This window comes from Apus apus, chromosome 3 (genome assembly GCF_020740795.1).
Source record: "Apus apus isolate bApuApu2 chromosome 3, bApuApu2.pri.cur, whole genome shotgun sequence".
Taxonomy (NCBI): Eukaryota; Metazoa; Chordata; class Aves; order Apodiformes; family Apodidae; genus Apus; species Apus apus.
The window spans coordinates 23,571,409-23,598,407 of record NC_067284.1 but is presented as its reverse complement, the minus strand read 5'-3'; the positions used below and the strand labels follow the sequence as shown (position 1 = coordinate 23,598,407).

The 26,999-nt window shown below is 36.7% G+C and overlaps 1 protein-coding gene across 3 annotated transcripts in view; it reads right to left on the bottom strand.

The window, feature by feature from the left end:
• Positions 1 to 26,999, bottom strand: part of HMGCLL1 (3-hydroxymethyl-3-methylglutaryl-CoA lyase like 1) — an 83,878-nt gene that overhangs the window by 36,928 nt on the left and 19,951 nt on the right. Inside the window, exons 2-6 of one of the 3 annotated variants that reach the window (XM_051615390.1) lie at positions 24,416 to 24,511; positions 23,356 to 23,463; positions 18,265 to 18,360; positions 14,633 to 14,781; positions 3,221 to 3,284 (exon numbers count right to left, since the gene is read on the bottom strand). In XM_051615390.1, coding sequence (XP_051471350.1) covers positions 3,221 to 3,284; positions 14,633 to 14,781; positions 18,265 to 18,360; positions 23,356 to 23,463; positions 24,416 to 24,511 — 513 coding nt within the window. The remainder of the gene's footprint in view (positions 1 to 3,220; positions 3,285 to 14,632; positions 14,782 to 18,264; positions 18,361 to 23,355; positions 23,464 to 24,415; positions 24,512 to 26,999) is intronic. The other 2 variants (XM_051615391.1, XM_051615392.1) reach the window with 2 other exon arrangements.

Here is a 26,999-nt window from a genome sequence, read left to right as displayed (position 1 = left end):
GAAAAAGAACTTGAAGTAGCCTGAATTGTTCTGCTTAAAGCTTGAAAGTGCTATGACTACTGCAAAGGCAGTAAAAGTCTTTGTCAAAGAGCCCATGGTTCGCATCCACATAAATTCAACATACATTTTAAGAAAGGGACATTCACCAGACTGCAAAAAATATTGTCTTGCAGCATATTTTTATATCCTCAGCACCTGGCAGGTGTTTTTACTGGACTACTGTTGTAAGAAAAAAAAAAAATCATCTGCAGCAAGTAGTAGATTACCTCTGGCTAATCCCCAGTCTTCAATTTTTGTTTAAGAACAGGGTAAAAAAAGCAGACTGCATTTTTTTCCTCATGTTCTTTTTCATTCATGATTCAAATTTTTTCTAGATCAGCATTTTAGTGATGACAAAGACACTTTATAAATTGCTAGAAATCATGTTGCATTCACTTCTTTTCCATGCTCAGTCCTTAGGTCTTTCAGCTTCTGAAAATTAAGTTCTGAAAGATGAAAGAAGAGAGGGGGAAACTCTGCTAACAAGCTGAGCACCGTCACTGACTTGTCATGATCTAACCTTAAATTGACCTTTGAAACGAGTTTTTCATATTGGATTTTCTATCCTACAATAGTAGGAGTCAGCCCTTTAATTATAGTTTTGTAAGTTTTCAATGTGGATTTTTGGGAGGAGCATGGGGGAGAAGAGAGCACACTGTTTTGTCAGTGTAGTCAGAATGTGATTTCGAACTTGCAGCTTTGTTGATTGAACAGGGTTGTGTTCTGCATCACTGAGCAGTTTTACTATGCATGAGTCTTGTGGTGCTCCCCTTGGGAGCACTGCCCTGACACCAAGCATTGATCAAAATGGGAGTTAGTGACCCAACACTGCAACCTCTTAGGCATGTGAACAATCCTACTGCTGGAAAGAACATCTAAAACTATACTCTTAAACTGAATACAAAAGGTCATAATTGAGTTACAGATGATTTTAAGCAAGTAACAAAGACACACTGCAGTCCTTGTGCTGCAAGGGAAACTCTGTAATATTCAAATTCAAATAAGAAGAGGCACATTTTCCGTAGTCTGATCAGCCTGTATGCTGGATAATACTTGTATGAATCCTCTGCTCTAGGTTAAAAGAAAGCTAAGGAGAGAAAGAAGAAGGCAGACAGATAAAAACAGCCAAGTATATGACTGGAAGACAGTGGATAACACAACTGTCTTCATGGATATTATATAGTGCTTCCAACAACTTTCAAAGCTTATTTCCCTAAGGTTGAAATTCACAAACCACAGGATAGCAAATAGTGACTCCATTTCAACAAAAGGCAGAGTGATAAAAAGTACCTATACAGTTTATTTTAATCAATGAACTTTTTTTTTAATTATTATTTTTTTAATAAAGAGCCATATGAATGTACCAGATGGATTCTAGAAGTCTGAAGGCGTCTGAAGTTTGCGCTCACTAGATAACTGTGTGTAAAGCAGTTATGCACCTAGTAAGCCAGAAATGCATGTAGCCTGGTTAACAAGCCACACCTTGTAATTGGTTTTGCTTCATTTAAAAAAATCTTCTGCTTAAAAAAAAAAAAAAAAAGGTCACTGCTATTGACTGCAGAAGAAACAATCTAAACTTTTCAATTGGAGCTGCTGATTGCAATGCAAAGGGAGTTACACACTCCCATGCTGAGAAAGATGATGACCAGAGAGGCAGCCCTCCAAAAGGGTTTAGCAACACATCCAGTAACTTTGATAATTCTGATTCAGCAAAGGATGAGTGCATGTGTTTATGTAAAATCCATTAACAGCTAATCGGGTGGTTCTATATAAACATTGTGCTTGCTGAATCAGGGCCTCAAGAACTTTAATGAGGCAGCTTTTATTCTTGAACACATACACTATGGAATACAGGTACACAGGAAGCTATGTTTTAGGATTAAGAGAGAAAATAAAGTATCTGTGTGAGTAAAAGTTTGCAGGTTTGGAACATTAAGTAGCACTCCCACTGGCAAACTGAAACAGAGCTCTTCTGTGCAAGGACAGTAGTTAAAAAACAAGCAACACATGGAAAGAAGCCTGTTGGGGAACATGATACTGCAGTAAGCAATTTACCAACAGCACAGCTGAATCTGTCATCACTGCTCTTACTAAAGCTGTGTCACTTGCAATTTTCACTTCATATTAAATCAAATTAATTTAGAAATACTGAGTACCTTCCAGTGTAGGGGTTTTTGTTGTTTGGTTTTTTGTTTGTTTGTTTGTTTGTTTGTTTGTTTGTTTTTTCCAAAGAGTATGAGTATATGTGAGTGCTGTGGGAGAAGCATTATCACAAGTTCCATCTGGAATGTATACCAGAAGAAGATGCAGGAGAACAGGACCCGAAAGCCACACACGCAGAACACAATAAATCAGAAGAATGTTGACTAGGTGCTAGTGTCACAAAGAAACAAAAACAGTGGTTTGTAAATTCTGCTAAATCATCAAAAGTAGGTGATTAAGTGTAACAGAGAAGTCTTTCTCCAGGAGAAAGGCCATCATGTTCTGCATTGTGCCTCCTGAATTCTCTCCACTTTCTCTACTGTCCATTTCGGCTTTCATGCCGTTTGCCCACTTGCAAAATGTTTTACATGTCTCTCTCTGCTGGAAAATAAGGCTGGACTAATACATTATCTTTTTTCTCCTTTATCCTAAATGGGAAAAGGGGGCAGGAAGGGAAGGAATATTCCACCATAGCAGTAGAACAAGTTAAGTAGTAGGAAATCCCACTGGGAATGAGTTTGGGTTCATGTGTCAATGACATGACACTCACCATAAGTACAGTGCTGTAGCTGTGGCTCTAGTGGCTGACAGCGCAGTGTGCTCGTGCCAGCATAAAATGGATTTAAAAGCAGATACCCTTGGCAAGAGGTTGTGCTGGAAATCATCTCATACAACCTGGTCCACTGACACATGTGCTTGAGCATATTTCTCTAAGAATTTCCTTACCTTCTTGTTGGAGGAAATAGTATTTTTTCCTTATGACTGATAACAATCAAAACATACTATTTTCCTTAGATTTGACTGGATATGGCTGAGTGAGGTTAGGCATACAGTTTTAGTATTAGCTATGTTTTATGTTTGTTTTTCTTAAACTTTATCCATTAAAGATCTTTTTAGGATTAAGTAGAGAAAATTACTTAGAACATTTGAAAATGTGTTTTTGATTCATTAAAAAGACAAGCCAGAAGTTTGTTCTTACTTCTGCCACTTTAGCTGGTGTTATGTTTCCTTCATATGGGCATCCCAATGCACATGACACATACCTACAATAAAAAGAACACACAAAGATACTTCTGTTTCATATATGCATATCTGTATAGATCCATGTTACACTTTAAAAAATATTAAATACAATTTTTAATATTTAAGCCAGTCAATGTAGAATAAATATTTGAATGAAAAGTTAAAATTGTATCAGATGAAGGTAGCAGATGCATAATTTAAATTGCAACTTAAATCACAGATTAGAGATTTATAACTTTATTTATGCTTAATGTACATCTCAAGTTGTAAAGGACTGGCAATGCAGTGCAGCTAGTGCTGCTGCAGGAGGATTTAATTTTTGGCATTTCCTTTTGAAGTTGGAGAGACAGCTCAAGTTTTGCCTTGCCTGGTTCACACAAGGAATTCAGAGGAAGGTACCATTTTCTTCCTTGTCCTACCTACCTAGATCATAGAGAGCAACACTTGGACACAAGCAACTTATAACAACCCAACCATCCCATGAGTCGCTAGAACTGGGTGAAAGTGGGAGCTTTCACTCTCTCCCTCTGTACTGGCATTTCTGTCACAGTGCCCCAGAAGAATTACAGCTCCATTGCAAGCTGTTTTTTTAGGTATGCCTTGGGACAAGAAGAAACTGAGTATCCAAGCTGTGTCTCTCAGCAGCTATCAGCTCCACAAAGCACAATTGAAAGCCATAACCAAGCCTCCATTGTTCAGTTTCAATGCTGCATTAGGTTAAAATTCGGTTTCTTTTTTTAATAGCTATTAAGAGCCATGAAATTCCAATTAAACTTCTAATTGTTTATCTTAAATTGATTAGGAATAGGATTAAACTAACCAGAAACTGCCATTCAAAATCCAAGTAAGTGTGGCTGTAGAGGGATTTACAACAGATTCAGAGGCAGGCAGAGCCCCTGTCCCAGTGGGAGGTTGCTCAGCTGCTTAATAGAAGAACAAGGGACTTCATAGCTGCCCCAGCATTCTCTTTCCCTCAACACTAAAGGATATAATGCAAAAATTACACACTGGATAATGCAAACTGAACAGATCACAGTTTGTATGTAGTCAAGGTCCTTAGGGTAATGGATGTATGGTTTCTTTGCAGTTGAAGGATAAACTAATAGAATGTGAAATTAGGATGAGTAACAGGCAAAAACAAACTTTGAAAGAAGTAAATATTGTAATGCATAGAACATATTAGATCTCTTATACAAAGATACAGTGTTGGCACACTGGAAATAGCAGTAAAAATGAAGCAAATCTTGAACCTAAAAAGAATTTGATTAGTCCTGACAAAGAAATGGAAATTAATTTTGGTTTCACAAAAGCAGCTGGGTCCACTACATTCTGCTCATAATTTTAGTCCAGATGCCTGCTAGGCATGATTTCAATTATTTGTATGACATTATGAAAACCAGGTTTTTGAAACTCAGCCATGGACTTCATTAAATATCACCCCCAATTTAGATGTCACTGTTTAAGTTTTGAAATTCTAAATGTTATCTATATTAATGATAAAAATTGAGCTACTGTTAACAGTTAAACACTGCCCTGCTTTTCAGTGACATGAAACTCCTTGATTTTTTTATGCATTCATTTTTTTCAAATGCAACCAAGTATGAAAAAATTTAGACCAAAAGGATTCCTTTTTACATAATATTGCAGTATCTAGAGCCAGTGAACACACAGACTTTTACTGAAAGTACTTTGCAACATCAGCAACAACACTTAGGAAAAAGTGAGCAAGAATCATATTTAACACAAAGTAATTGCAAAACATACAGTATGTATGTACACATGCTCCCTCTAGTTGCATATATCTTTACATTTCCCTAGCAGCTACCTATGTTAGATCAAGACAATGTGCATTTGGTAGAGCTAATGTGGCATGAATGACATCTGGAATAGAGAAGGCAAGGAAAAGTAAAAGCAGGCCAAAAGGTACCTAGAGAACAAGGGAATACTCCCTGTGGCTCACACCAGTGAGTAGAAACTTGCCTGACCTCACATAATTCAGATGGGCCTGCTGGGGTATGAAAGTATGTGGTGACCTGAGCAATCTGCCTACTACAATGTACAAATCTGTTCAAGATTATGAACTCTCTGCATGCTTACACCATTGTGACTAGACTGAAATTTTAAACTAGAAAAATACGAAAGATATAATTTATCTGGGCATCTGATATTCAATATCAAACTGCAGAAAACAGGGATTACTGAAAGAATTTGACAGATAAAGAACCAGAGAGAGAACAAAGTCTTGTGGAGAATGAAAGAACTGTTTTTCAGTAGAGTTCATTAAGGATGAGCTTGGTAGAATTTTATCTAATATTTTCACTAGTGAATTGGCATAAAAAGTAGGTATGTGGTGATAACATTACATTTCTTCAAAAAAAAATAAGGCATTGGGATTCCATGCAGAAAGGACAGGAGCAATATAAATGGGACTCAGTTGATGGCAGTGTCAAAGAAAGTGAAATGCTTAAAAAGACCCTCTAAAAGAGGAAAGTGGACTCCAAACAGCTAAGCAGGAGTACAAAGAGCCTAGCATATGAGAGGAGAAAACACCCATGTCTGTGTGGAAGAGGGAAGATAACCATGTGTCTGGTCTGGGCATTTGCCAAGACATCTAGACTTAAGGCAGAGCTGGGTGAAACGCTTTGTAATTGCATTTGTGTGGTTCCAAATTAATAAGCTTAAGTGAGAGGAAACATGTTTCAATGAGAAGGTAGATCTGTTATCTACAGATACGTTTGGCTGCTGAATATTCTTTTTTGTGTATAAAATAACCCATAAGGCATTAAAAACATAAGAGAATACAGGCTAAGCAGAGCCCCAGACTTCCACCCAAACCCCTCCAAACTGGGAGACAACTTTGTTGAATACACTGAAGAACTGTTTAGAAAGAAGAAGCAGAAAACAGCCATAGAAAGCAACAAAAGAGGAAAGTTTAAAGAAGGGTCTGGTTGACTGCAGCTAACACTACTGACAAGTCAAGAAGAATGAGGATAGACTACTGTTTCTGAGATCTTGTCATCAGGGAGTTTGGTGAGAGCTGTTGCAGTTGCAAGAAAGGAACAGAAGCCAAAGTGTAGGAGTTCTAGGAGGGAATCACAGAAGAGGGTCTCCAGACAGTAATTATAAACAGCGCCTTCAATGAGCTTAGGAATGAAGAGGAGATAGGCGATGAGATATGATATGAAGAACCAAGCAGGGTCAAAGGTGCAATTTTTAAGAGGCAAATCCTTGCTTATATTGCAGTGGAAAAGAGCCAGAGAACAGTGAAAGGTTAAGAAAGAGAATAAGGGAGGGGAGAAATAAGAGGAAGAACAGAACATGAGGTCACTGGGGCAAGTGGAAGGGGTACAGATGGAAAGTAGACAAGAAACTCCTGCTGCTCTGACAGTGGAGAGAAAGAGAAAGGATTAGAGGAGGGGAGGGTGAGAAGAGAGTGACAGAAGGAACAGCATACTGTATCTCTTTCTCCTTAGGAAAAGAAGCAAGATCCTATGTGAAGAAAAGCAGCAGAGGGAAAAAGAGGGAAGAGTTTGAGCAATGAGTTAGAGAGGCAACTGGGATTTAATTTGGGGATTCAATTAAGCTGGAGAATACAGCTGTTTTCTAAAAAGATGGCAGCACTGAAAGAAAAAAGAATTTGAAATGAAAAAGACTGTCTCAGTCTCGGGATATTCACCAGAGACACTTTACGGCATTAGAGCAGAAGTAAGTATCTGGGAGTTCAAAAAGCAGAGTCTGCAATGGAAGTGCTTATTTCTAAGTATGTGCTTAAATCTTTGCTGAATCAAGGCCAGACGTTCTAGTAGTTTAACTGTGTCTTTAGCATGCAATCAAGAAAAGAGCCCATGCAACCAGAGGTGGAAAGGACCAGCAATAAGTGAACGTATCTATACAGCTGCTTTAGGAACACAGGGGTAAATGCTGTTTTACTCACTAAGGTTCTGTGAAATCAGAATTCCTCCCTTTAATAAAAATAAATTCTCTACATGTTTCACCTGGCAGAGTTTACCCAGTCTCTTGTCTGCAGATTTCACTGCAGGTGAGTATAATTTAGTCTTCTCCTAAACTGTTTTCTTTGCATATACAAACAACTAAAAAAATAAACTCCAACAACTTCACTGTGTAACATGTTGGACAAAAATGCTGCACAGCCTCTGGGGATGGGGAGGGAGAAGGAGGAGGAAGAGAGTTTTCAATTTCTTCCAGTAAGCCAAAACTGAATTGCAATGTTCCACAAATGGTAGAGACAGTATAAGGTCCCCACGATCAAGGTCACTAGGAATGGTGATAATCTTCACACCAGTCCAATGACTGTGAAGTGCAGAATATAAAACCACAAACAGGGTAAATGAGCAAACTTTTCATAACCAAAGTGTGTTAAAAGGAAAATGAATCCAAGAAGAAACTGAACTCCATGTTGTAATCAGCCCTTTGTCAGCTTGTTTCAGCAAGAGCTCCAAGAGCCAGATCCACAGCTGCTACCACAGCTGGAAGCACAGAGCCTCCTGAGAAGCCAGTTGCAGACTCAGATGCTGCTGTTTCCTGTTTATTATTATAGTGTAAGTTCGCATAATTTACCATGTTCACTGCAGATGTATTTATTTTTATTGGATGTTTGTGCTAAAATGTATATGCCTATGATTTGCTGAATTCACGATACAAGGTTGATATATATTCTGACTCTTTGCAAAGGAAGCCATTTGTTAAAAACAGGCAATTTTACTGTAAGGAGAAGGGAAATACAAAGATGAGAAGAGGGAAGGGAGATTCTTCCAGAAACAGAATCTCCAAGCCAAGCCCAAAATGTGCAAAAAAAGGTCAGGAGGCTTTTTTTCCACATTTGATTTGTAAAAAAACAAAACAAACAAACAAACAAAAATCCCACCAAAAAACAACCCCCTCTATGTATGTAGTGCCCAGTTGCCAGTAATATATATGGTATTCAAAGTGAATCCCATAGTTATTGTTATTTTAGAATGCCCTAAGAACACTGTAAAATTATAAACTATATTCTAGAAAATAACTTCTCTAAGAACAAAACTGTTACTACAATAAAGGGCCACAAAACCACTTAACTTTAAATAACTATATCAAATTATCCCTGCATCAATCAGTAACATACCAGCAAACACATTATTATTACTTTATAATTTCATACTAAGATTTCAACTCTGATTTGACACTACTCTTTAAGAAGCAACGGGGATAGTTTTTACTTTCCTCAGGTATCCTTCTTTTCTAAAAAAAACCCCAACAACTTAACTAATAATATTACTTTCTATATGCAGGCACCAAAATAATGGGTAAAAGTTGGTATAAAGTTATTCCTAAGGAAAACATATCTTCTTACACAGTGCAATCCTCCAGTATGATAGATATTACGATGTCTCCTACATCCTTTTCTTAACCTATCCTCAGTAGAGAGAAATCCCCACATCTTAGCTTCTCAAACTTCTCCAGGGGACTGTGACCAGCTGGCTTAATACTGTGTAACCCTGTAGATTTGTTTATCATCCACATACAAAAATGTGTTGTTTCCAAGTCTATTAATTGTTCATCTGCATTTTTTTCTTCATGTAATCTCAAATACAGGGTCACTTTTAGTGACATGAAAATGTTATATTGGTTTTACTATCTAAAGAAGTCATAACGGTATCATTCACCCTATTATCAGTATAATTGTGACTATGCTAAACTACACAGTGTAATCTAAAAACGAGGGTTCAAGGCAATGCAAAAAACCATTTGTACTCCTGCCCTAAGCACTCCAGAATGCCAGAAAATATGAGTTGAAAGTCTGTCTGTATTTGTAAAACATATGCAGCTATAAACTGTATTGGCTTGTGCAAAACTGAATTGTTGTTTATCTCATGGTACTTCTAATTAGATATATAAAATACAGTAATGCGAGGCCATCCAAATATCTTGAATTAAGATATTTAACATTAACTGTAATAGAAGAAAAAAGAGGATAATCAGAAGTTTCAGATAATCAGGATGTTCTTTATAAACAAAACAAACTTCATTATTACTTTCCAAAATTATCTATTATGCATTAAAAGATGCAATTCTAAAACCAGCACTATTTTGTGTCATTTCACATGCAGAATATGCATAGTAGTAATTAGCTGACCACACAGTTTATAACTGATTTGGCTCAGTGTCTTCACAGAATGTATCCCAGATGTTATGGTAAAGTTTATATGCATGTACAAAAAATAAAAATAAAACCCCCTTTATGACACTAATAAATAGTCTAACTTCTAAGACCATACATAAGACTTCAATTCTTCATAAATATTTGAACTAATATAGTAAACATTTAGAAAACTGTGTACTGTGCTACAGATTTTCAGTGTGACAGCTGACAACATAAATCTTCTGGATGATGATCGAGTCAATGTTAGTGCAGCTGTAGCAACAGTAAGACATGTAAAACTGAAAGTTTAGTTTCAACTGTTTGAGTGTATTTTTTATAAGATCCAAAGATTGCCAATGATTTATGTTCACGACATAAACTCTAAATTGCCAGTAAAAATAGGAAATAAAATTTGAAGCCCTTTAAAGTATTTCTGAAGTATTTTTCAACTGCACAAATAAGGAGTTAGGGCAAAGCACTCAACTATATTTCCTGCAAATAAATAACACTTTAAACAATAACAGTACTTCAGAAAGGAAACAATCTCTGTATTAAAATTATTACAATTACTATTTATGCATATTAATATTTTTATTACCTCAGTAATTCAAGCAAAATACTTAGTCTACAAAATTTATATTAGATGACAAAATGTGTAATCCTGGGAGCTTGTTTGAGCAAAAGCTGCAGGTTTTGGCCACCATTTTTTAAAAGTCTCTAAAAGGGTGATTAAAAACAAAATGTTGATTCTCAGTGCACAGAGTACAAATCTTTGTCTACATAGTCCAGAGCTTTGTTACCTTGCAGCACAAAGCCTACTAACACATTTCTTATATCTATTGTAATTTACATAATTGACAAGGTGTTAGCCTATGCACAAGTAGGATGGGATTTATCTCTTCTAACTTCTGATATCAAAGACAATAATCTACAGTCTGTGTCTTAAACAAGCCACCTACAGGATGGCTAACATAGAATAGGACCCAAAATCCTTTGAAGCCAAAAGGATGGATCATCAGGAGTGGTTCATCTTATCGTAAGGCAGGAACTTGGAAAAGCACTTACAATAAACCATGGCCTGAAGACTGCCTGTTTCCCTCTAGTAACTACAAGCAGATTTAGGATAACAAGCTCAGACTTGTTGGGTGGTCATGCTCAGATTTGCTACATGTGACAATAGCTGTAGAAAATATATCATTATTTTCAGTAAATAGAAGCCACAAAACAAAATAAAACCTGAAACTAATCTTCTCCTGAAAATTAAATAACAACTAGTCAAACCATGAGCACCAATTCTAAACACCAAATGTCAACTGATGAATTATGTAACATCCCAACCTTTTGTTTTCAGAGTGCTGGATTTTGACGTCATTCAACAGGAAGTCTCAAATTTCAGCTTCTGGAACTGTCAGTTTCTGCCCCTGCTTGACTTGTCCATGTGACACTTACAGATGAGTATATAAAACATAAAGTACGTGGCACAAAGAACAACTTGCTACAAAGCCTTGACTGTCTCAGCATTTAGAGAATTTTGCCATCTATTTTACCTGTCACTAAAAGCAGCCACATATAAGATCATAAATCAAGATCATATATTGCATGCATTGACAGATAGTTTTTATTTTTTATTTCAAGGAAAAAGTCACTTTGATTGCACTGAATACTTCTATGAACTCTCTTTGTAAGTTTTACTTCCTGAAACTTATAGTTTAGTCTTCCAGAATTAAATAGAAAATGACAGTTTGCTTCCATAATCTTCCCCCTCACAAGCAGCTGAAATGTTGTAAACAGACATATTTATTTTCTGGATCTAGCACTCAAAACTGATGCTTTTTTTTTTATGGGTATATTTTAATTTTTTATCTAATTAAAAGTTTTAAGTCCACCTTCTAGAACTGTGTTCAACTGCTAAGAGATCTACCGTTAAAAAAAAGTCCTTCTGAATTCTGTATTTCTATGTTCATTCTCCTGCTATTACTTTTATGGTCTTCAGAATTCTACTCAACAAAAGACAGTACACTGGAGCTTAAATGAAAGTACTGGACTAAGTGGACATTAAACAATCTCTTTATTATTTTTATTTCTAAGTAATCATTCCATCTCAATGCTTCCTACAGATTCCTGTACCTCTGCAACCCACATGGAGTGCATCTGAATGAGTATGAACATGCAGGAACAAGACTCAATGTATCACAAGACTTGCTAGTTATTCTCTTGAGAACATATTTGTCTATATTCTGATCCACAGCAACATTTTCTTTTTCATTAATTACTTTTTTGCCTCCTCAAAATCTCCCTGGAAGGGACTTTTTAGAAATGTGCTCAAAGTCCAAACAGATAATGTTAACTAGTTCTCTTTTATCTTCTAGCATGCTCAAAACTTATTTCAGTATTTTAATATGCTGAAATCCATGTTCAAGGGACACGTTAAATACTCAGAATTAATACCTCAGTTTTGGGTTTCTTTATTAAATAAGGCTCCATATTCTGCAATTTAGTTTCTTAGAAGATTTGTAGCACATTAACTACTTTATTATTGAGTTACATTAGATCCCCCTGAACATATATCTGACAGTCCTCTCCTGAAATGTATGATTTGTTGAAGTGTAATGTTAGTCTAGCATATTACCTCCTGATGCCTCAGCCTCTAATCTTTACTGGATAAATTAGTTCCCAAGCCAATATCCTGTGATGAAGATAGTTTTAACATAAACATAAATGTAGTTTCTCTTCAATACACTTATCATCTCTTATTGGATTCTTTACTAGGTTATAATCCCACATATGGAATGATTCTGTCAACGGCCTCCTACTTCTGGATGATTCACTTTTCTGAGACCTCTAAGCCTAAGAAAAAAAAGCTAAAGCTGGAGTGAACTGACATAATTTTCATTGACAACTTTGAATCTGTTCACTTTGTAGCATATCTGATATTAAGCAATTCAGGGTTGAAGCACTGGGTAACATACTGCACCTGGCATGACAGACTCAATAAAATTGTCCTGCATATACTGTGTGAAGTTTGCCTAGGTTTGCAGTGAAATTACAGGTCTTCGAACTGGATGCATGAAGTAAGCACTTCTAAATCATAATCTGGTTGTATTTTCTCTGAATTAAATTATCTCATATCTCTTCAGCTCTGTACTGCTGTTTTTAATTGTTTGCTTCATTACCTAGTTCTTGATACTCCTCTCTTTGTATCTCCTTGCTTTGTTCTCCTTCCTTTTAGTCTTAATTACTATTTTTTTCTCTTTTTTTTTTTTTTTGTGCTCTGCTTCTGTTTGACTATTTTCTGCCTCTTATTTCTTCCTCTCTGTGTGTGCCTTCCCATCCTGCTGCTTTCACCTTTTTTTCTGCTATGTGTAGAAAAACACACCACACACAGTTCATCAGCTAGAAGACAATAGATGTATGGGACTGCTGTAGAATCCTGTCACGGGAACATTAATTTCCATCACATCACTGTATGAGTGCCAGAATAATTGCTACTGGAGTATTACAACTGCCTTAGACATGCAATATGTGGAAAAAGAAGCAGCAGGTTGCCAGTTTCTTAAATATGAGGAAATAGTGCACAGAAGGTAAACTGACATTTGAAGCTCCCACATAACAGTACACCACAGGGGCTTCTTTTCACCTGCAGTTTACATCTTTTGGACAGGTTGCAAAGTCTATTTGTTGACACCCATAGCTGTCTAAAAACATACAATGAATAAGATTTGAGGATTCCCTTGATTATTGTCTCTATTATGGCATTTTCCTAGTCAAATACAGGAATATGAAACCAAAAATATTGCCTGACATGCCTACACATCTGAGAAAACCAGAAATCAAAAGCTTAGTGTAAAAATGCTCACCAGTGCATAAGGTTTGTTGCCATACACATGCTGTCTTTTCTGGATTGACTGTCTACTCCCTTATCCACACCAATCTGGGACATAAAATTCAGACATTCTAGAGCTTAATCTTCCTGGAGAACCCAAATTACTAGTTTTGATCTTCGCTCAGAACCTAGTTTCAGAAACAGTGGTGGTAAAGACCTATCAAGCAAACAGACCTCTTATAAGAAAAATTGCTCAGGAAGGCAAACCCTGACTCTATCTGACAGATTAGCAGCTAGGCAGAGTACTTAAACTCTGCTACAAGTTATTGTTTCTCAATACAGTGAAAGTTCTTTACCTCTCTATTCCATGATTTTCTATCTGAAACATATAATCAAGCTAGGGAATGGGGACCCATGCATTTACAAGCTACCCTTGGTTGGATGTGTGCATGTGTAAAAATTTTTGGGTTGGACAAGATGATCTTCAGTGTTCCTTCTCAACCTAAACCATTCTGTTATCCTGTAATCCTCTGAGGATAAGGAACAAGTCAGCTCTTCCTTTCTCAAAGCAAATGCTCAAACTACCATACTACTGTGGAAAAGCTGAGCAGGAGAATTATCAAACCACTGCTTCTGGAGGAAAGAGAGAACCTAGTATTTATTCCCAAACAAGTTTTCAAGCACTTAGTCTCTTGTCTTAGTATATACCTCTGTTGAGCTTCTCCTTGGACCTATGTAAGCCTTTTTACATTCACAAGGACTTTCACAAGTAATCTGAGATAAGAGCTTTGTGTAATGAAAAAGAAAAAGGAAATGAAAAAGAAAGGCTGTTCAAGGGTGAGTACCATTCAGAATGATTTCAATCTTAAGAGAAGGTACTCCAGAGAAAGATAAATACTGGAAAATTCCAGAGTTTCATGCACTAGAAACTCCAAATACTTGAACACTTGGAGTTTTCAGAATAACTTACATTGAGAATATTTTTTTTCTTAGAAGTAAATTTGGTCTATCACTTTTATATCTTGATTCTACAGTGCATGAAGTGATATAATAACAGTATGCAGAGTATTTTTTAAGGTGCAGACAACAGTGTTATGAGTTCTCAGCAACACAATAAACTTTATTCTGTCATCTGTGATGATAAAAACAATTTGTATAATAAAATGGCTATATTTATGCACACAGCTAATTTTTTTTTTCAGTTTTCAGAAAACATTAGTCACCATTAAGCAGATACAAAACATAAAGCAAAATATCTAAATACATCCAACTTTTTCTTAAAAATCACAATAAAGACTATTTGTAAACTAAGCTAAAATGTAAAAATGTATATAGATATTATATACCATACAGATAAACCCTGTGACTCAGATAACTCTGTATTACTTAAGAATCTTCATATTTACCCACGCACTGGAATATTCATATTCCTTGCAGATTTAGCAATTTCTTCAAATTTTTCCATACTTTCTTCAATTGAACAATTAATATTCATTTTGCTAAAGGATTCAGATGCCGCACCAAATACTGAGACTTCTGTAGCCCCTGCTGCAATCTGAAAAATAAATTTCAATAAACCAGAATCATAATACTATATTAAAATATTAGATTAAGAATTTAATTCTTTATGCCACTCTAGAATTTAAAAGCACATTGTAAGTATAGCATCCATATCTAAAATATAAGTTTCGTTCCAATTTCTTTAAAATCCATTACATGAAAATACATTGAATCAAACTTTGATTTAATTCACCATGCCATATTTACTTCCTCTTTTTCACAATTAGGTAAGCAATTTTTAAAGTGATAAATGATAACAGTATTAAGATGTTGGAAACCATATAAACCAACTATGAAAATAACAATGATTGATACTTATATTTATTTTTCAGAAAAGGAAGAGATCGTATAACAACTCTGAAATATCCACCCTCTGCACAAAGACTGTTTCTCATGAATGCCAGGAAGTCATTCTCATGCTTTGGAAAGCTCTGTGTGTGCATGTGCCCAGAGCAGCAAGAATAACCAACAGGGATTTTACCTGTTAGAGCCAGCTCTAGCATCAAAGGCTACGTTGCTCTTGTTGTCATAGTTGATATGGATAATGTAGAAAATGAGTATGTGAGAGTCTGCTGAGAAAAAGTCTCTGAACAAACACCAGTCTAGAAAATGTGTAAATGTGGTGACTCCACTGAAGGGGCAATTAGCCTGAGCTTGTACTCATGTCCCTCAGTACTCAGTAAATAAACTAGAATCTTGAAAGTCAAATTGTAGAAGAAGAAAACATTTAAGCTTAGAAAAATAGCTAATTAATTAATTTCCACTATCCAGTGAGAAAAATACTCTTGTTCTGTGAAAAAGAATGGAGCTTTTCCCTCTTCTCTCCACTTCTGCAGAATAATGTCTAAGCTTCAGCAACCCTCACAGAAATAAGTATCCTCTGAAATAGAGGGAAGAAAAAAAAATAGCCTCAAGAAAGAATTCAGCAATAACCTACAAGTATTTTCACATTGTTTTAATTGTATCACTAAATGTGGTATAGAGATATAGCAGATTTAATTCAACCCATGCAAGCTACTACTGCAGACAAAGCTGTGGCACCATAAATCTGACTGTTGATAGTTAAGTTGCCTATAGAATCATCACAGAATCACAGAATTGTTTGCGTTGGAAGGGACCTTAAAGATCCTCTAGTTCCAACCCTTCTGCATGGGCAGGGACACCTCCCACTAGACCAGGGTGCTCCAAGCTGCATTCAACCTGGCCTTGAACATTTCAACCACCCTCACATCTGTTGGAAAAGTAGCACGGCAAGCTGTAGGCAATCCAGGAAACTCCTGGAGTGCCTTGATGACAACTTCTTAAAAAAAGAAACAGACAGCTCTACCCAAGGGGATGTGTTATTGGACCTGATGGTCACAAATGCAAGTGAACTCATCTGGGATGTTAAAGTTGAAGGCAGCCTGGGCTGCAGTGATCATGCACTCATGCAGTTCACTGTCCTAAGGAGTATGAGGCAGATGAAAAGTATAGTCAGGACTCTAAATTTTAGGAAAGCAAACTTCCAGCTCTTCAAGAAGCTAGTAAGTAGAACCCCATGGCAAATGGCCCTCAGAGATAAGGGAGCAGAACAGAGCTGGCAGATCTTCAAGGATGCTTTCCATAAAGTGCAAGAGATCTCAATCCCTAGGTGTAGGAAATCGGGCAAGGAAGGCAAGAGACCAGCATGGCTGAGTTGAGACCTGCTGGTCAAACTAAAAGGCAAGATGGAATGACACAGGGAGTGGAAGTGGGACAGGTTTCCTGGGAAGAGTACAGGGATGTTTCCCAGTTGTGTAGGGATGAGGTCAGGAAGGCCAACGTGCAGCTGGAGCTGAACTTGGCAAGAGATGTAAAGAAAAACAAGAAGGGATTCTCAGGTGTGTAAATCAGAAAAGGGAAGTTGAAGAAAGCATCCCCCCCTTATGAGCCACAGTGGTGAACTAGTAACAACAGACCAGGAGAAGGCTGAGAGTCTCAACAACTTTTTTTGGCTCAGTCTTCACTGACAATCCCTTTCCTTACAACTCTCATGTTGATGGCCCACAAGATGCAGACCAGAGAGACAAAGTCCCTCCCACCATAAGCGAAGACAAGGTTTGTGACCATCTGAGGAACCTGACACAAACAGGATGTGGACCTGTTTGAGAGTGTCCAGAGGAAGGCCACAGAAATGATGAGAGGGCTGGAGCACCTCTCTTATGAAGACAGGCTGAGGGAGTTGGGGTTGTTCAGCCTGAAGAAGAGAATACTCCAGGGAGACCTTATAGCAACCTTCCAATACCTGAAAGAGGCCTATAAAAAGGCTGGGGAAGAGCTGTTCACAGGACATGTAATGACAGGACCAGGGGTAATGGTTTTAAGCTACAGCAGGGTAGATTTAGGTTGGACATCAGGAAAAAGTTATTTAATATGAGGGTGCTGGATCACTGGAACGGGTTGCCTAGAAAGGTGGGGGAGGCCCCATCCCTGGACACATTCAAGGTCAGGCTTGATAGGACTCTGAGCAATCTGTTCCAGTTGATGTCTCTGCGTATTGTAGGGGAGTTGGACTAGATGACGTTTAGGAGTCCCTTCCAGCTCAAGACATTCTGTGATTCTATGATTCTATGATTTGAGGCGTCAGCCACATCTTCCCTGGGCAACCTGTTCCAGCATCTCACCACCCTCACAGTAAAGATTTTCTTCCTAATATCTAATCTAAATTTACCCTCTTTCAGTTTAAAACCATACCCCCTATCCTATCACTACATGCCCTTATAAAAACTCCCTCCCCAATGTACAGGATTCTCTTTTAACAGATATTTCATATACAGTATAGAAACTGAATGACAGACTACACCACAAATGTCCATCAAGCAGTATGCTTTCCAAATATGGCTTGTCCTATAACAAGACAAAAAAAAGCACACCAGCATTAAAAATGTTCAGAAAACCAAAAAGTGTAAAGATTTTATTGTCAATGTGCATGTTTTATGAAGACTGAACTGCTCCGTGTTTGCAATTCTATGCAATTAGAGTCCATAATTTTGAATATTTATTTTGTATGAACTGAAACAATTTAAGCTTTCAAACACCAAAAAAAATGAAATGCAGAGTTTAAGAAATCTAATGCTTTCCTATAAAGCATTCTAATTTATTTGGTTCTTTTTGCATTCTTCTTCACTATTTTCCAGTAATAAGACACTCTTCAGAAACTTTTCTTGGGCCAACAAGTTAAAGGACTGCTGTCTTTATACACAAGCATTATTTATAGGAATTTGAAAAGACTGTGTGATCAATACTTCCATTAAAATATTAATATATAGAGCTTAACATCACTCTGTGAATTTAGCTATTTTTCATAACAAAAACTGAGAGGTTTTAATTAAAAAAACCCTATAGTTTAGTTTTAACAGGACAGCCTATGTGACATTAAATAGCTAGTTTATGGTACTGAACTGAAGGCATCTGAAACACGAAGGAGGTAATTGTGGACATCTTCTAGGAAGACACTTACAGCAGAATGAAAACCTTGAAGATTAGGTGTGAGAACAGGATATTGGACTCCAGGATGCCGCTCAATGCCCCTCATTACTTCTTTATGATCTGCCATCTAAAATACATAATACATTTTTATTGATCTGTGGTTACTGTCTGATCTCATATAGCTAAGTAGAAATTGGCTTAGACTACGTTTTTGCCTTCATTAGGTATATAGCTCATATAGAAAGCGTGACAACAAAGGGGTTAAATTGATGATGTACAAACACTCAATTTTTTTATTTCTTAACATTTGAGTATTTGAGTTGCAAGCTTTCCAGTCCTACCTGAATATAGAACTGGGGCTAAGATTTGTACAGTGTTTCTTTTTGTGTATATCTGTAAATACATAATTTGTGTCATAAATTGAGATTTGTGATCATGTTGATCATCATCTATTATTGCAACTTTAAACTTATCTCAGTAGACTCAATAGGTGGAATTAACAGAGTAAGTAACATATTAAAACCACCCAAATCTTGAAAATGTCAGCACTCTGATAAATGTGACTTCACAATCTTAAGCATAATTGACTCTGAATTACTCAACATTGTAATCAGCATATTTGAAAAGATTAATCACATATCTGTCTTAAAAAACAGAAAAGTCCAGTGTGTACATTTTAATATCTTTAGAATTTTATTTCAAAAGAAGGAAATAACTTCCTTATTATAGCAAAGATCAACGACCATTACTTTATTCAAACATTTATTTCCTTAGTCTCCTCACAAAATAAACTATGCCTTTTTAAGATATTCTTAACACTTTTCTTACTCAAGATTAAATATACTCCATCTACTAAACAAGAAGATGAATCAAAGACTTACTAATGTAATAAACTGCAGATTATTTTGACAAGCACATTTTCATTAAAGAAGTGGAGGAAAAATTAGCTTTTTTTTAATGGTGTGCATGCCTGAAAACAATACAGTTAATAAAACATATCCCTAGCATTTCATGTCTTAGAAATGTTGAGTCTTAAAAACTGTATGGTGTATTTAAATGCTTTTGAAACCAGGTCTCATAAAAGCAAATCTTCCAAGTAAACAATATTAAATTGGATTTCTGATTCTTTCCATACTGATGAAAAGTCATTTGAGGAGTACCATATAAAAAGACATGAACTGCAAAGCTTTCATTACTCATTATTTTTAATGAATACTTTATTGATAGTTTTGCAGTACCACAACTCTAGATATGTGTTATTAAATTAAACTAGGTTATTAAGTGACAACACTACTGGCAACCTGGAATATTCCTATAACTTATTTCCCACTATGAAAACAAATAGTTTAAAAATATCAGAAAAATGCATGTATAGCTCCTCAAATGTAAGCCAAACTTATCTATAAGGAAGTTAACATAGGGAATGTCACATATATGTAGCCAGACACAAACCATTTCGCATCAGGAAACAAGTGATGGCACAAAGCAACTTTTTGCCATGGTTTCTACATGAACGAAATCAGTGTGACTGCTTAACTTTTCTGGTAACCTCACAAAAAAAAACATTTGGAAATGCCTTCTTTTTTTTTTTTTAGAACAATCTTTCATACCTTAATTTAACATAAATAGTATTTACATTTCTTAGGGCAAAGAAGATTTTTTTACACCAAATCATTAATTAGATGACAAATCTGGAACTAATTCCACACTCTTAAAACTATAGCCTGACATAAAACATAATAAAAAACCAAAACAACAAATTTTTCAACCAGTATAAAGTTGCCAGGTCCAAATAATATTATATGTATTGCATTTGTCCCTTTACTATTTGTCCTGTAAGTAAAATCCCATTTTAACACATATTGCATGTTATAAGATTTTAAATTGTAATAAAATATTTATTTTAAAAATGTGTTTAAAAATAAGCTTTCTAATGCTAGTTATTTATAATTTTTGGCCATTTAGGTTATAGGTGTGGGATCCTGTTTTATATGGCACCTTGCTACTGTGGAACTTTTTCTTTTAGCTTTTCTCAGTAAAAAAATCTCTGCCAAAAAAAACAGTGGATGGGAAACTATAAAAGAGCTTTAAAATACTAGAAGAAGAAATAAGTGAATGAGTTATTTAAACATAATTGTGAATTCTATTCCCATAACCTATGAAAAGAAAAAAAGAAAGGAGAAAAGACAAAGTCAAGATTGCTCTCCCTATCAAAGCAACACAATCTTATCTTTCAAACAAAAAAACACTTTAAACATAATTTAAGCGATTACAATAAAGTATTCAGACATGAATTTAAAATAAGAAAGGATTGTTCATTGTTTCCAAAACTGACAAACCTGTGCTAAGCCTGGTACTCCTAATGGCTCACAGGGAAAGGAAATAATTTTAAAAGAAATTAAGAAATCCACCTTTGCTTTGGACTTTTCCTTCTAATTTTTAAAAATCCCTACATTATTCTCTGTTGCTGTAACTGCCAAGGTTTGATGGCACTTGGAAAAACTTACCCAAGCTACTTTTAATGGACACAATCTGAAAACTCATTGCTCCTGTGTTAATACCAAAGAAATTCTGCATTGTTGCTGTTCACTTCCCCTTTCACTATTATCCTTCCTTTAGGCCCTTCCCTGGTGATCCCAGGAATGCTGAAATACATCCAAGGAGTCCCTTAAAGAGTGCTGTACAGCCGGTTTGCTCAGCTAACTCATGAATAAGAAGTATTATCATACCATGCTTTTGTCTCTCAGAGGAAAACCTAGGATACAGTCCAGGCCCAGGATGCATTTTTGGTTTAAAAAGGACAAACTTTATATGCATTTTGACAAAAGATGTACAACAATGTTAAAAAATGAAGTATTTTCTCAAATAAACTAATATCAAGTTTTACTTTGTAAATAACTTGTGTAGTCTTTACTAAATGTATAAGTACACAAATGCTTCTGAGCAAACAAGTGCATCATTTCTTGAAAATTTGTTTAAATTATATAGACAAGTGTTGACTTATTTCCTTACTTGTGGGGAATTATTAAATATGCAGAAACAGCAGCTACATAGTATACTTCAGAACTAAGCCTGAACTTGCAGTGCTAAATCTCAAAGTCTTGCAGCCCCTAATAGTGATTTAGGATTGCTGTTGATTTCAGAAAGGCTGGGATTTCTGCTGAATGGTACTAAATGTAAAAAATAGTTCTGGAAAAATAGTAAGCAAATTATTACAATTCATCAAAATGCATTATGGCTGCTCACAGAGTGCCAGATCTGCAAAATAACTAACATGCCTAAATACTATTACATACACTGAAGTCCCAAATTTTGATCTTCCAAACATACTCCCAAATGTAGAAAATGGAATTTAATTTAGGAGAAAAGAAAAAAGGTATGCTACCTTTCTTTTTATACTGATGACTATTATTTCTCAGAAGAGTAGAAAGAGGCAGGAACAACATTAAATATTAGTAATGTATCATCATCCCAATTCTTTAATTACAATTATATATATATATACAAATAAAGAGAAAAATGAAATGTACGAGCTTTCTTTGTCTCTATTCCACAAGACAACAATAACACTGATTGTACAGAATTTTCTCTATATTATTAGCTGCAGAAAGTTGTTGCTTCTTTGTGAGCAAGCTCAAAATCAGGATAGAATCTGCAACACTTCTCCTTAACTAGAATCCATAACATCTAAGTGTATATGTTTGGAAAAGGAGGACTGCACAGCAGAAATTTACAAGGATATTTACAAAGTGCAGCAGATAAAATATGGTCTTTGGCTTCAGGGAAGAGTAAAGTTACCACGACAATCCACACAACCTTTAGGCCTTGGGAGTTTACTCCCCTGGTTTGGCGCGATGGGACTCTGCAGAGAAGTTCTCTCAGTTGCAGAAGTCCTGTGTACCTAGGTCTTTACTCTGATTCTAGAGCTCTGAACTAATGTTGTCTCCACAGCAAGTCCCCTTCACAATGACTGTCCCGCAGAGATCCAACCCACTGGTGTTCAACTCGATACTCAAGATAAGTACTCTGCAACCTGACAGCTTCATATGTTCAAATCTTTATCACTATGTCTACACTCAACATTCTGAATCCCAGCTGCCCTTTGCTCAGAGGGTTGATACATTGTCCCCACATGTCTTATCCACACTCAGCATCTTGTGACCCAGTTATCTCACTCCCCATTTACTGCTGTTCCTTGCACACACATACTCATTCAAATTCCTACTCTTCTTCTGCAAGTGGGAAACAGGGAATCATCTGCTAAATTATTTATGTTTGGCAAGTGATGACAATATTTAAGACTTCTCACACCCTATGTAGTAACCACGGCAAATTGTACTCCTAACATTTCTGTTGTTCAGGACCCATAGTGCTTCCCTTCTTAGAGTTTAGCTGCTTATGCTCAAGGCCAGCCCATTGATAAGAAGAGAGCAAATTGAGAAGCCTCAATCAGAAGCCTTGGAGCTCACCAAGAAAAGCTGGAAAGCAGATCAGCAGAGCACCCCAAACAGCTGTTAAAATGTCTTAATGTGCCTTCCCTTTGTAGGCCGGGATGCTCTCATGCTTCCTCCCTGCCTGACAAACTGCAGCTGCACAGCAGCAGCCAAGCCTGTGTTTACCATGCGCCTTCCTGAGTGGGTCTTGACTGTGTCTCACAGAGTTGACCTCCCAGTTTGCCACTGGACCTGCTGCACCCCTGTGGACTCACCTGAGCGTGAGTACTCTTGGCTGCCCTGGCTACCCTCACCAGACTTGCTCTGTTCTCACAGACTGTTGGACAGCCCTTTGGTCATAAAGGCTACAACTTCTGCTCTCCTTGTTACCATACTTGGCTTACACTTCCCTGCTGGAGTTAGGAATTCACCAACTTTCTGCACAGCTTGCTGAATTTTTCTCAATTTTGACTACTTTTTAAGAATTACTTCAGCTGACCTGAAAAAAGTGTAAGTCTTGAAAACTGTATAAGCAGTGTCTGACAATAATATCCGATTTTACGAACAAACAATATATTGGTTTAGTTCCATCTTCTTGCACAATTATACAGGCTGTACTACTGGAAACCTGCACTGCATGAAATGGCACTTAAATTGAACTAGTTCTGAATGGTGATGAATTTACATACCTGAGGGACCCATTTGGATGAAACAAAACTGGTTGCTTCTATTGCAGGCAGCCCTGTTCTGGAAAGCCGGTTGATTAACTCAATTTTGATATCAGTTGGGACTATCACCTATGGACACAGAGTTACACCATAGTATAGTATATATAGTAAATTAACTTCATGAAGTAAGAAACTTTTGTAAGTGAAATGTTCTTAGCACGTAATCAATACTTTTTTTAAAAAAAAAAATAATGAACTGTACTCATACACTGTACCATAACTATACAGCTTCACAACAGTAGGAAGCTACTGCACAACAAAACCATTAGGGAGTGTACATGACCCTACTCCATTTTTTGTCCAGCACAAAAGAAAGAGAAATTACTTGCAGTAGCCTCATTAATTATTAAACAAACACAAACCTAGCAAAAAGTGACAAAGGAAACAGTAACACAGAAAGTACAATCAGAGAAAAATGGAAAAAAAAAAATCTCCACAGCTGAAGCAGAGTGAATTTCCTATTCTGTTTATACTATTAACACCTTTGGTGTCAGTAACCATGAAATATATAAGCTTATCCTTCTGTTTGTGGAAAGAGATACTTGTTTTGACACATGTACCCTATTTTACATAGTCTCTTCCAATCTTTTCCCATGCTTCCCTACCATTTCTCTCTCCTTCCATGCCTGTTCAGCAGGAAGTGTAACAAAACCTACTGTACTATCCCTAGCAGACTAGCACATGTAGCACAAACACATCACTAAGATAGGCAGTATTTTATGGCATTTACCAGTTCTGTCATGACAGAATGTGACTGATTGACAATACAAATAGAGACAAATAGCAGCAGAGTAACAGAAAGGCTAGTTAACTAAGTAGAGCAAGAAATTGTCTTAACATCTGACTAAATATTAATGCGCTTTTATTCTAATATAGAAGACAGCTATTAACACTCACATCAGTAAATGCATTTATAGTACAAAACAGAAAAGACACAATTAGCAGGATATGTGTCTTTTACACAATGAAATTAATGCTGATGTGCATGTCAAAACACATTTCCAGAAAAGAGAAAACTTACCTTTTCATTTTGTAATCCATCTCTTGGCCCAACTTCTACAATCTTTATGTACTCAGGCAGTCCAGATGTTTGAGATTCCTGAAACACAAATCCATACTGAAACACAAAACAATGAAGGGTCACTTGTACATGTCCTCTTATATGATTCTGGGTATAAAGTCAAATAATCAACAGTAAATTTGCTCATGACCTTTAAAATTCTATGAGAACAAGTTCCACATTTTGAGTTTGGGAATAGAAGTTAAAAGCAGAAGTTATCGCATGCAGAAGTTATCACTGCTCCTCTGAGGCCACAAATGTTTATTATAAAAATGTACATAAAACCATAACTGAACACTGTATTTTACAGAATGAGAAATATTCCCATTCCAAAAACCTTCCCAATGAACAATCCAGTCCTCCAAACCTCTAACTGAATGTTCTCAATTTAACCGAACAGCTACTTCTCTGTAAATGTTTGCAAGACCAGGCTATAAATCTGAAAAGAACAGAGCAGTCAAGAAATGTTAGAGAGATTATTAATGAAAGATGAAAGTAATTCCTCTGCCCTGAAGATTAAGGTTTTAAAGGATTTAAAGAAGAACAAGGAAGGTCCCTGGTAAACATGAAGAAGAATTTTCCAGGTGTAAGGGAAGATCTGGAAAGGCAGGAGGCCGACGGCAAAAGGAGGGAAGGAAGGCAGCAGTAAGGTCAAAGAGCTAAGGAGAGCATGGGGAGCTGGAGGGAGGGAAGGAGAAACAAGAGCAGAAAAGCAGGTGAAGGGAAATGAAATATCCTTTTTCATTACTTAGCTGCTCTGTTATTGAATAAAGTTGACAGGTGTGGCAGTTAACATAACCTGGGCCTTTCTGTGCTGAAACAGTTCTGGGCAGTTGTTCAGACTGACCCCCAAAAAGCTATGTCTTTAAAAAACAAATCAAGTGGCCAGCTTGGGGCATGCTGCCAGCACCTGCATGAGTAGACAGGAGGGATGCAGGCAGCCCCACCAGGAGCTCTGGAGATGCCCAGTTTTCTGTATTACACTGAATACAAAATCCAACCCAGTATCTCCTTTCATGTTGAAAGCTCATGCTGGGATGAGCATGAGCTACCTGTGGGATGGCTGCTCCTGCTGCACCCACCACCTCCCCTGAAAGTTAAACTCACATGGGAAGGACAACACTGTCAGCCCAGGGGGACAGTGCCTAGAGATGAGAAGTCACTTCTGCAGTGTGCAGATAGGGCCACTAATCTCCCATCATCCACAAACAGAGGAAAAACCCATTTTTCATCCCTCCCTAGCTAGTATCATCAAGGTTGTTTCAACCAAATATCCACTAATTTCTCCTCACAGCAACAGAAAAGGAGCGTTCCCACAGCACCATTGGTTTCCCCGCACATTCTCAGTGTCCATAGATGAAAGTAAGATCTCTGCAGCAACAGCCACAACTCTAGCCAAAATACAATAAACATATTTCAGAGCATTTACTATGTATTTATCTGAGCCCAGTAAAAAGAATGGGAAACAGCTGTATAGTATCTATTTGATCATGTGGAACATCTGGTAAGTTGAAACACTGTCAGGTTGTGCTAAGCCCACACTCCCTGATAGTATAAACCTACTTAAATGTGAAGGTAAAACCTTCACATCTGCTGCATACTGCTTCTCTTTTTTTTTGTTATTTTCACAAATATGGTACCACTTCAGCACTACGGGCATAAATCTAGGTTACTTCATGATTATCAGATCCTTCTTGTAACAAGACAAATGCCACAGCTGTGCTATGAGTTGTGACAGGGGGTATGAAACAACAAAAATGGAGCTAAAATAGATTATGTGAACCAAAGCTTAATTTAGAGCATGAAAAATAAAACTTCGGTAGCAAAAATGTTTAATTTCTAGGCCAAATCCTGTAAATTCCTACTGTGGCAAAACTTTTGTTGAAATCAAACAACTGCATCTGTCTTTACAGAACAATTTACATAGCTCCAACATGTGCAGTAGCCATTTACACAGTCGTTCAGGGGATGTCTGCAGTCCTCGGCTTTCGTAGGGGACAGAAATTTGGAAGGGATATTGCAGAAAAGCATTCAAGTATTGATTTTTATACTCCATCTGTGATATTTGAGTAATAAAATCTCTTTAAGCCTTAGCCCAGGTTTCTCACCCCCTGATTTTCTCTATATCCTTCCTGTCCGCTAGTCAGTCCCAACTTGAATTCACTGCTCTTGAACACAACACTAAGAACAAAGTATGGGATGACTATTACATGGGCCATGTAGTGGAAAATTAAGGCAGACAAATCCTTACACCCTTCAAGCTGATGAACAAACAACTTAGAGTAAACATCTTGGCTCTGAGTCCAGAAGAATCTTGTTTTGCTTTGAATTTCATCTACAGCACATTGATTGCTCCTGTCTTCAAGGTCACTCAGTTCCTCCTGTGTGCCATCCAGTGTGGCACTGATGTCTCCTGTCTTTCTGTCGCCAGCAGATCTTACCACCTTGATATTTTGTCATGAAAACATTTGGACTAACAAGATTATCTTATTCTAACAAAAACATATATTATATAAAAAAAAAAATCGTGTTAGTGCTATAGAAA